The sequence below is a fragment of the Phallusia mammillata genome, chromosome 2, assembly GCF_965637545.1.
Source record: "Phallusia mammillata chromosome 2, kaPhaMamm4.hap1.1, whole genome shotgun sequence".
NCBI lineage: Eukaryota > Metazoa > Chordata > Ascidiacea > Phlebobranchia > Ascidiidae > Phallusia > Phallusia mammillata.
In genome coordinates this window covers 14,332,396-14,343,111 of record NC_137253.1, presented here as the reverse complement: position 1 = coordinate 14,343,111, position 10,716 = coordinate 14,332,396, and the positions used below count along the sequence as shown (strand labels likewise).

The following is a 10,716-nucleotide window of genomic DNA, read 5'->3' as shown; positions in this document are numbered from 1 at the left end:
TAGAGCGCACTACGCATCCCAACATTGTGAGTTGTGACGTAACTCGTTGCCAGTTTCCCTCATGGGATCACGTATGTATTTGTAAACATTCATAAAAACAGACCGCCTGAAAAAAACTCTTGCTTTCGAAACAAAATTATTGTGTTTGATTGCGCATAGTACATGCAATAATTGATTCAATTAGTCAATTTACGTGTAAACGACAATGAAAATTTTGTGTGTTGGGTTTTGGAAAACCGGTACTAAGAGTTTATCGAAAGCACTGACACACCTTGGCTACAATGTGTATGATTATGAAGAGCAGTTAGTGAATCTTAAAACTACATGGAATAAATTTTTTGATGGAACAATCACTGACAAGGATATTTATGAAACTTTTAAAGACATTGATGTTTTGATTGATGGTCCAGTAATTGTATTTTGGGAGGAAATCTATAGAGTGTTTCCAGAGGCAAAGGTTGGTAGAAGTTGTGATGTGATGACGAAAATTGTTCATTTTATCTTTGTGTATCCATGCAAAATTTTCAAAATTTCTTCAAAGGTGATTCTTACCATAAGAGATGAAGATGGTTGGTGGAAAAGTTGGAAAAATATGCAAGACGATTTTTTTGCTGGATCTTATTTATTAAGAATATCAATAATGGTGTCACCTACTGCAAGAAATTTTTTACACTCAGGAGTTAAAATTTGTAAGTTGAGAAAATGTTGGTATCACATGGCCTTCATCTTTATCTATAGAACTACAGTTTTTATTCTGTTTTTGCAGTTGGTATGGCATATGGATTTGATAACTCACTATCACCCTTTAGTATGGACTGGAATGTGAATGAAAGGCTCTACAAGATGAAATACAGAAAGCATAATTGTTATGTTCTCCATACTGTTCCTGAAGACAAGCGTCTGGTGCACATAAGCAAAGAAGGCTGGGAGCCAATATGCAAATACCTTGATCATGACGTACCTAAAATACCTTACCCTCACCAAAACAAAAATGCAAGCTTATTTAAGGAACAAATGGCTGGTCCTTTGTTTAAGCAAATTATTAAAGAATTTAAGTTAATTGTTGCCTTTCTATGTGTTGTTGTTATTGTCGTTTTAGCTTGGTGGTTGGCAAAGTGAGTTTTAAAATATGAATTAATGTACTACTGTCCATTATCTTTGTAAGATGCAGTCACAAACTTTGGCTTTATTTGCATTTGATACCTGCATAAGCTGCACTTATTAACCATTATGCCTTATTACTGTATTTGTGGGTAACTTTCGTAAAAATTTTATTGCAACTATGTTACATGTTACATTCTGTTTCATCTTCCATGAGACTAATATATTTTTTAATCAGACATTCCAAAAGTTGAGGTCAAAGTGCCCTTTTAGGTGATTGTGACTAATGATGGGGGTCTAGGAACAAAGTGGATCATTGGAATAAAATATGCAAATACCATGATTTATTTTGCTCACTAATATATTAAATCAGTCTGTGTTTACCAATTCGATCTTGTATAAAATATTCTCCTCATCATTTTTGAACATAATGTGCAGAATTGTTTTTTTTTTTATGTGCAACATTTTGTTGTCAATGCCATGACTATTTATGGATCCCCTTCTATGAAGGGGACACATATTGTTTTTGTCCGTATTTTTTTTTTCTTTTTTCTGTCTAACGCTGGTTTGTTAAACGCGTTTGGTCAAGAAAGAGTGCCCCAAATTTAATAAAATTTACACAAATGTTAGTTATTAATCCAAATTTGATCCTCCTGAAGTTTGACCCCAAATGACCCAGCGGTTCACCCGCAGGCCCCCCAAACGTATTTTTTTTAAAAACGACTGTACTGACTGAAGTACAGCATCTCTGAGTGATATGCTGTGTTGTTTGGTGCAATATAAGATATTTCAAAGAATTTTGTATCTTTTTATTCGATTCACCCATTTTCACCCCTTAAACCCTCAAATATTCATTTCTGTCTAACGCTGGTTTGTTAAATGCTTTTGGTCAAGAAAGAGTGCTTTAAATTTATTCAAATTTGCACAGATGTTAGTTATTGTTCCAAATTTGATCCTCCTGAAGTTTGACCCCAAACGACCCAGTGGTTCGCCCACAGGCCCACCCCCCTAAAAAAAAATTAAAACGGCTGTACTGACTAAAGTACATAATCTGAGAGTTTCATGGTTTGTTGGTTGGTGCAATGTAAGGTATTCTAAAGAATTTTGTAACTTTTTGTTGGATTCACCCATTTTACCCCTTAAACCCCCAAATAATAAGTTTTAGGCCAAAAATACAAGCCCTAATGTGCTGAAATGTTAAACAATTGTTTGCAGTAGGTTATTCGTTCAGTACTTAAAATTTTGCCTTAATCGGCCAAATAGTTACTTTTACAGCCCATAATATGTGTACACTGTCAGTCAGATAGAAGTCTTAACTCTCAAGGGAGTAATTCCTTTGTTTACGATTAAGGCGGGTGAATGCAGCGGGATTGCTCAGCTTGACGTCCGGACAGACGTTTTACGAGACAGTCGTTTCGGTGATTAGAAATCAGCTGTTTTATATGCTATGTCGTTTTATTAAGTATCAAGCACATTTTCATAGGAACACCATGCACGGACTTGAAAAGTAGTTTAATCATAAACATTACTGCCAAGGTAGTGGTGTATATAGAATACATCGTGTAGACGTTTCGACAATCTCTGTTGTCATCATCAGTACATGTACTGATTAAGCACATTTTCAGTTGTGAAAAATTGTGTTAAAAACTGACCTTGAACGACAATATCAAGGTCAAAGCATGAGATTAAATTTGCATCAAATCACGTGGTATCTCCGGATTAATCAGCAAACATCTGTTCTTTTCTCGAGATTGTTTTTGTAATTTATATTTTTCCCCTTTTGGACGACCTGATTAACCTTGAGTTAATCAAGCGTAATGACTTTGGTACATTGATTTCTAATCCCCGTGTGTCCAATTTCTTATCTCTCGGGTTTCATCATCTGTTGTTCAATCAAGATCGCTATCGAATTTTTTGAGTAGGCCTATAAATATCGGACCACAAACATTGAGATTCATTCTAATTCTAATTCCGATTCTAATTCCAATTCTAATTCCGATTATAATTCCAAGTCTCATTCTGGTCAAAGTGCGAATATTATATTCTGTCATTATTCGCTTAATGTACGAATCGCTCGTCAACTTGATGTTACGTTGAACTTGTAAAAGTAAGTTATCTGTGTTCGTCTGTTTGTTATGTTGCTTGTAATAAAACTCGTGAAGTAGATACTTAAGTCTGTGCTATGCTCAGTTATTAACCGGAGTCAGCTTTGCATTCGCTGCAAATTAAAAGTATTTTTCCCGTTCTTATGTACTGTTTTTTTTTAATTATGTGACAATAATGATGCAAAAAGAATACGGACAAAACTTTTAAAGCTGGGTTATTGCTAAAGTTGGTTAAGTGTTTTCTTAAGAATCTAAAAATAACCAGGACGTTAAATCCGCACAAACGCGCGTGTGGGGACCCATCTGTTTTTGCTTGCAAAAACAATCATATATGTAGATCAAATGATGTGTATAGTAAATTGGTAAATATCGTATAGAATATATAAAATGGAAGTATATCAGAAAGCCACCTTTCTAGTTTTATATACAATAGCTTGACTAAACTAATAAAAATGCAACCTGATTCAAATAAGTTTTTACACCAGCTTCTCCCTTCGCATCATTTTTCTTGTATGAAATAGAGTTTTAGGATACACTGCTTTATAAGAACTCATGTACTCTAGGTGATTGTTCACACAAATTACTGAAATTGCATGTATTTTGGAATTAACTGCATGCACACATGTAAACATACAATTAAAGCACAGAATGACATGATTTATGACTAAAGCTGTAGGGCAGGGGTGGCCAAACTGCAGCTCTTGAGCCGCATGCGGCTGTTTGAGCCTGTGATTGCGGCTCTTTAATGTTGCACATGCATTTCCCCATCTTGCAGTTGTTTAACCAGATGATAAAACAATGCATTCTATCCCGTATTAACAATATACTGGCTGTTCATAATAACCAATATACATTTTGAAAACCGACAAGAACATTATTGTACAGAAGCGTGCAAGCTAGTGCATTGCAGTCAACTATATTGTCAGATTTAAGCTGTAAGTCAGGGCTGACATTAAAAGCTTTTTACATTTGTATTGCGGCTTATACTAGCAATAATTGCAAAGTTTAAACACGTGTCTGTCAAGCTTCGTTCAATCATTGCAAAACTAGCAACTTGAAACGTCATTACGAAGTTAAACACAATAACTTTCCCATCATATCAGCCTAATTCCAAACACCTTGCAGCCCAGGTGGAGACACACAGTATCACCACACAACAATAATCATTATTTGATAGCGTACACATCATTGTGAGTGAATAAATTCATTTTTGATTTTATGTGCTGCGGCTCTTTAAAAACTAAGTTTTGTGATATGCGGCTCGAGCATGAAGCAGGTCTGGCCACCCCTGGTATAGGGAAAGGGAAAAATTCAAACAAAATTGTTACATTTTGGTGCAAACCAAATTTTGTCAGATACAGAGGTGCCAAATTAGTTAGATGATAATTGAAAAAGATTGCACATTACATCCATAAACCAAGCTGCTAGCATCTCAAAATGGTAGAACAGTGCATTTGGAACTGGGAAAAGAAAGTACACATATCAGACATAATGATAAACTGAAGACATCTTACAGTCACAAAAAAAACAATTAACACCATATACTGTTTCCAAATACACAGCTACAAATTAACGATGGCTATGATATGATACAGCAAGGAGGTAATGTGATTTGATAAACACTTGTTAAACGTTACATGTATATATGTGAGTGACTGGTATCACACATGACAAGAAAATGTCTTGCACTTATTGGATTGTTGATACTTTTACAGAACTCCCAGGCACAGATCTAAAAAAATTAGGATTTTGTTCCCAAAAATACATACAAAAGTCACATAGAACACAGTATTGTTTCTGTGGTAGTTGTACCCAGCCAATTCCACAGTAACTTTTTGGTTCTGACATTTATGCTTTGATGGTCATAATTATCAAACAGCAGTAAAATGATTGCACTATGGGCAGCAGTAAAGATATTGCAAGAACTAATTGTGTAAGAAGAGTGTAGTTATTGAAACAGAACGCTATCAGATTTATGCACAATTAGGTACCGAGTGACAAACTATTTGTTAGAGAACAGGTTAGTTTATTGCATGATGGAATGACTATCTGATGTTACTAATATTTAGAAAACCATACATATTTTGATTGAGCGGTAGGTATTTCGTACAGAATGAGCAGAATTAAACGCAGGTTTGACACAAAAAACAGGGGCTTTAATCGTTTGCATAAGTTATACTGAATATTATTTTACAGCTCATAACGTTTACTGATTCTTTCACTTATTCGAATAAGGGACAAACAACTTACCAAAGGGGCTGTCATGGCAAAAAAATACTCAAGCCCCCTGTTAAAACTTTGCGTACAACACTTGGTATAATCATCGCAGAATCTCAAAAGAATCATATTATAAGTTGTCAGGGGAATCAAAAACAATGCTAATGAAATTTGACCTCTCCCCTGCCATATGCAATATTGCTTACTGATTAACTGCAAAAACAATAGGTAATCACAAAGGATGTTCAAAACACACAGAGTAGTTAAGCAACATTCGTCACAAGGCAAACTCCTCCCAGCAAGTTTTTCAATTCCTGGAAACGAAACATATTCAATAAACCGAGGACAAACATACGGAAAACAGGAAAGACTTAAATTACTACTGAGAAAATGACTAACATGCAGACATGGAAAATCAGTCTAATTCTTTAATTGTTTACAATATGTTTATTAGCAGCAACCAGACATAGTCATGGGAATGCAATGTTTGTAAGTTGCATTTTGATTGTTTGGTGTTTGCTGAACTTTGGACACTTTTAGGGACTTTGCCCAGACAAGCTGGTTGTTGATAACAATAAATTTTTCCAGAAGCTAAGTAGTCAAGTGTCAATACTTTATCATGGTTTATAGGTACAGTAGTGGTAAACACAAAATAATAAAAAATAAAAGACATACATCTTTTTTTGTTCCATTTTGGTGTCAAATTCTCTGGTATCTTCCACTTCATTTGCTTGTCCAGTGACAACTTTGTATGCCATAATGACAATAAACTAAAAAAAACATTTGATTTCTTAAAATGCAAGTTTGGAACAAAACATACAGCCATACTAAGGTATGAAATTGTTCTTTTTACATTGAACATCTGCTAAGAGTAATGCCAGGTGTTCGGGACACCACATAATGTACCCCTACTATCTACTCAATGAGGACTGCCATTAATAATTCAAATTCAGGCTTGACAGAGCCGTTTCGAAGATACTTCGGCTATGCCAGTTTTTGCATCCTCAATTTTGTTAGATTACATTTAGCGTTTTTTGAAAAAACTTACCATAAACCAGTAAATATTCATTCCCAGCAAGATCCATAGTAATCCATTAAAAAAATGATAAAACAGCAAATCCCCTGTAACTTTTTTGCTGACATAACCAGCAGCATACATTGCTTTTAATGGGTACCAATACAATCGAAACATAAACCTAAAAATGCACATTGTTATTATTTGACATGTTGATGCAAAAATGCGATTTTTATGGTACACATACTTTTAAAGGGCCATATAACATGTTGTGGTGTGTAACAATTCTTTACTATTGGTGCAAAAACTTATGTGGCAGTTATATTACAGAGATTTTTTTTACTGGTTTTTATGAGTCAATATACTATTCAATTTTATTGATCAAGGAATTTAGCAAAGACACAAATATACCAGGCTGTTCCAAACATCAAAAATCCAACAGTAGAAAGTGCATCACACACAGTATGCCATCTTCCTCCTTTTGTTTTAAAGTACACAGCCAGTTTTGTTGCTTCCAGAATGATGTCAGTGATGTCATGCAGAAACAATACCAGGATACCAACATTTGTATACCTTTAGACAAAACAAGTCAGAGTTTTCTGTTAGATGTCTGTAAACATTGCAGTATGGTGCAAAAATTGCTAAAAAACAACTTAAGGGATTAAATTTAATAACTTTTTAATTAACATCATCAACTTAACATGGCATGCAAATAGCAACATGAGTCCATCACTTTGTCTTCTGTTCCACTTGCCTGAAAACATATGAAAATGCAATAAGAAGCATTGTGACAACGTGATGGGCAAGCATCACCACAGAGTCTTTCCTCCACATATCAATATAAAGGGTTGCATAGACTGAATGTACATAAAAACTGAGTTGTATCAGGTAGGCAATATAAATTTCCTTAGGTACAACCCCATGCAGGTCCCATCCTACAAAACAAACATAATGTTATTTTAACAATGTATTCAACACATTGTTACTTCACAGTTTTTATGTGCAAAACAAGACAAAAAAGCCTTCTGACCTACCGTAAAATGTAGAGGGAGCATCAAAAAAGAAGTTGTTTTTGGTGAAAAATAACAAGTAAATTGAGTAAGACCACGTGAACGAGTAGAAAATCACTTTCCAGGCACTTTCTGGTGCTTTGATGGTTTCAAGTTTGGGAAGATTTGCTCTGTTGACGATTGGCTGTAACAAGTGCATCAGTAAATATAACACGTTAGGTTTAAACAGGTATAAAGCGGAAAATATTTTGCACGCTGTTGTTTTATAGATGTTTTAATGAACCACTGGTGTAATTTATTCTTAGCCGCCGAATAACTGAGTGGTTAGTTTAACCAGGTTCTGTCTAAGCCACTTGTGTTTTCCTTAGCAAGAATCGTAGCTTTACCTCTAAACCTAAAAGTAGCCTTACCTTGAAATTAAAAGTGTCCTTACCTGAAATACAAATGCAGTGCAGGAAATCCGCAAAATTGTCCAACAAATAGCCAATAATATGACATAAATAACATCGGTAGTCTCAACATTGGCATATTGTCTACAAAGTGTAATCCATCCAATTGGAGATTTATCCCTTGAATTCAGTTCTGTCCATGTCTTGTAAAATGTTCCAAGCACATCATGCATGAATGTGTAATATGATGGATAGGTAAAGTTGTATGCCAGTGCCACTTTGTTTGACTCCATGGCTAATAAGTTTCCTATGGCACTACAAAATATGCAAGATGGATTATTATTTATTACATAGACTCAACTACCATGAGAGAGCCTGACTGTGATTGCATCAAAATCTCAAAAAACGCAACTTTGCTTGTCAAAACTTGCCCCAAAACCGTAACTATACGAAGTAATTAAATCGAAACATGTCCAAACGAGTTTATTTTTATGGCCATTTAAAACTTCTAACACAAACGAATGAATTTCAAAAACTTTAAAAACGCAACCCACAACCCGATGTCAGAAACAAGACCAATTGAGCAATTAAGCGATAAACCGCTAACCGTCAGCAATTTACCCGATATTTAGCGGTTTCCGCCCGTCCCGCCCATTCAGCGTTTTTGTGTCACCCCAATCACATCACTGCTCAGTGCTCATACTCATAGGCGGCGCCGCCACCTTGGGAAGTTGGAACAATTTTGCTTTAAAACAAACGTGCTGGCGATACAGCCACAAAACGTGGCTTAAAACTGCTCCCTGTTAGTGCTTTGTTTATGACGTCAAACACAGGGTTGCCAGGTACTGTCGGCTGGATTCGGACAGTATTTGTCTGAAAATCGGACATTTTAGGACAAAAAAAAACGAGAGCGTATAATTGCTAACAAGGTATCAATATCGAGGTGCCAACTGCCATTTTTTGTGCGTTTACGTTACCTAAACTCATGAGCGCCGAGTTATACACAAATGCAAAGTGGCGGACGTAAAATATGACGTCACTTATGCGTGCAACCACAAGAACTGAAATCCAAACTTAAAACCCAACAAACTTACCATGTTCGAAAAAAACGATATGTTTGAGATAGTATTTAGTTGGTAATTGCAACACGTTGCTGTAGCGTTTATCATTGGTTTCGCAACGTTTAAAAAATGTTTCGTCAACTTGTTGCTTCATATCACCTCAGATAACCATTTATTACAATACAATTACATTGTACACAACAATGGCCAAACATTCACTGACTGACAATTATGTGTTTAATGTCATAAACAAGGTACTAACCAAAACAAGTTGCACTTTTAAACCACGTTTTGTCGTAAAAAGGGTTTGCAACCTTCAAAAAATAGGAAGGAGAGAAAAAGTTATTCAATCAGCAAAATTCGGACATATTAGGACAAAAAAACTAAATGTCCTAATGATTTTTAGGCGTCGGACACAGCATGTGAAATTAGGCCAATTTATCGTTTTTTGTCCGATTTTTAGGCCATCTGGCAACCCTGGTCAAACACACAATTGTCTGTCAGTGAATGTTGGGCCATTGTTGTGTACAGTGCAATGTGTTGAAACATATGGTTAAACTTAACGAAATATTTTTTAAACGATTCTAAACCAATGATAAACGTTACAGCAACGTGTTGCATTTGCGAATTAAACGGTATTTCTATGAAACGTTTATTTGGCTTTGAATTTAAGTTCTTGAGTTGCACGCATTGGTGAAGTCACATAAAGTGACGTCATATTTTATGTCCGCCACCTTGCATTCTTGTAAAACTCGGCGCCTATGCTCATACTGCACTAAATGGCCCATTGGCCAATTCTAGCGACAGCAGTGTTTCACAATATATTTTTGGACTGGCTTCTTGTTAGTATGAAATCAAACTACGGTGAATGGACTGAATTTAAAGATTAGGGACTCTGTCCGGCTGCGTTAATTGTTAAAAAATGCTCTGGCTTTTGTGTTGGTCGATCACAGAATGATAACTTTTCAAAATTCGGCCTAACTTTGCAAATGTAGCCTAGAATGGGATAGGCTTTTTCCGTGGGATTACCTTGCCCTTATGTTGTGAAATTATCATGATATAGGCTAGTTTAGGGTTGCCATATTTGGTAATACACAATCCCTGACAAATTTATCTCAGTTGCGTTAACCTTTTTGGTGCACAGATTGAGCTGCGCAGTATGTAGATCAGTCTTGAGTGTTTATGATGTCATAATCTATATTGTAATGCTTGCGGTACCTGTTTTTGTGCGCATTGTTTGCACACAATAGGCGTACAAAAAGTCTGACGCATATGGTACTAGGCGTGTAATACTCTTTTTAGTACCACAAAAACTGTTCATAAAAATCAGAGCAGTATAAAAATCAAAATACTTTGCAAAAGAGATTTATTTACGTCACGGCCGCCAGTGCATACATTTTAATAAACCTGTTCACGACCGCAGGTTGTGCACTTCTGATTTACAATATTCGAGTCACACGGAAGGCGATACGAGAAAACGTCAGCTACGATAGTCTCTGATCCGTGTCAATTAAGTTTTTGCGTAGGCTTATGTTACACTTGGCCAATCATTTTCGTAAGCAGTGAAAGCAGATGAACCACGTAGCATTGAATACTGTGTTTTCTTCAGACGCGGATTTTTATTTCTGTATTTAACGAGTATTTTTAGACAACTAGTAACAAACAGGTATTGCACACTGCAAAACGAAACAGTAACCTTATGCGGTAACCTACGAGCCGCCAGTTTACCTCTTTACGTTTCATGGTATAGTAGACGCGGTTGTAGCTACTAGAAACTTTCTCCGTTTGTACATTAATTTCATAGAATATACATAAATA

At 35.7% G+C, this 10,716-nt stretch overlaps 2 protein-coding genes across 3 annotated transcripts; one reads left to right on the top strand and one right to left on the bottom strand.

Annotated features, from left to right (window-relative positions):
- Nucleotides 1-5: 5 nt before the first annotated feature.
- Nucleotides 6-3,267, top strand: LOC145215398 (uncharacterized). 2 transcript variants are annotated; one of them, XM_080084096.1, is made up of 4 exons: nt 6-71; nt 384-457; nt 542-689; nt 767-3,267. In XM_080084096.1, exons 1-4 carry the CDS (start codon nt 62-64, stop codon nt 1,117-1,119), a joined length of 585 nt encoding a protein of 194 aa, XP_079940222.1. In that variant the 5' UTR covers nt 6-61; the 3' UTR covers nt 1,120-3,267. The 2 variants fall into 2 exon arrangements, with proteins under 2 accessions (XP_079940222.1, XP_079940221.1); XM_080084095.1 differs by lacking the exon at nt 6-71 and having other exon boundaries at nt 100-457.
- A 519-nt stretch (nt 3,268-3,786) lies between these two features.
- Nucleotides 3,787-8,186, bottom strand: LOC145215397 (ceramide synthase 1-like). The gene is made up of 7 exons (XM_080084094.1): nt 7,882-8,186; nt 7,473-7,632; nt 7,193-7,373; nt 6,850-7,011; nt 6,472-6,619; nt 6,099-6,193; nt 3,787-5,737 (listed from the first exon to the last, which is right to left on the bottom strand). The coding sequence occupies exons 1-7, from the start codon at nt 8,128-8,130 to the stop codon at nt 5,731-5,733; spliced, it is 1,002 nt and encodes a 333-aa protein (XP_079940220.1). The 5' UTR covers nt 8,131-8,186; the 3' UTR covers nt 3,787-5,730.
- Between the last annotated feature and the right edge of the window lie 2,530 nt (nt 8,187-10,716).

Excerpts from the sequence above, each read along its gene's own strand:
- LOC145215397 (XM_080084094.1), bottom strand. The coding sequence starts at position 8,130 with ATGGAGTCAAACAAAGTGGCACTGGCATACAACTTTACCTATCCATCA. Across the intron at positions 7,633-7,881 it reads GCACTGCATTTGTATTTCAG|CCAATCGTCAACAGAGCAAA; the intron begins GTAAGGACACTT and ends CACTTGTTACAG. Across the intron at positions 6,194-6,471 it reads TGAATATTTACTGGTTTATG|TTTATTGTCATTATGGCATA; the intron begins GTAAGTTTTTTC and ends TGTTTTTTTTAG.
- LOC145215398 (XM_080084095.1), top strand. The coding sequence starts at position 206 with ATGAAAATTTTGTGTGTTGGGTTTTGGAAAACCGGTACTAAGAGTTTA. Across the intron at positions 458-541 it reads GAGTGTTTCCAGAGGCAAAG|GTGATTCTTACCATAAGAGA; the intron begins GTTGGTAGAAGT and ends ATTTCTTCAAAG. Across the intron at positions 690-766 it reads ACACTCAGGAGTTAAAATTT|TTGGTATGGCATATGGATTT; the intron begins GTAAGTTGAGAA and ends CTGTTTTTGCAG.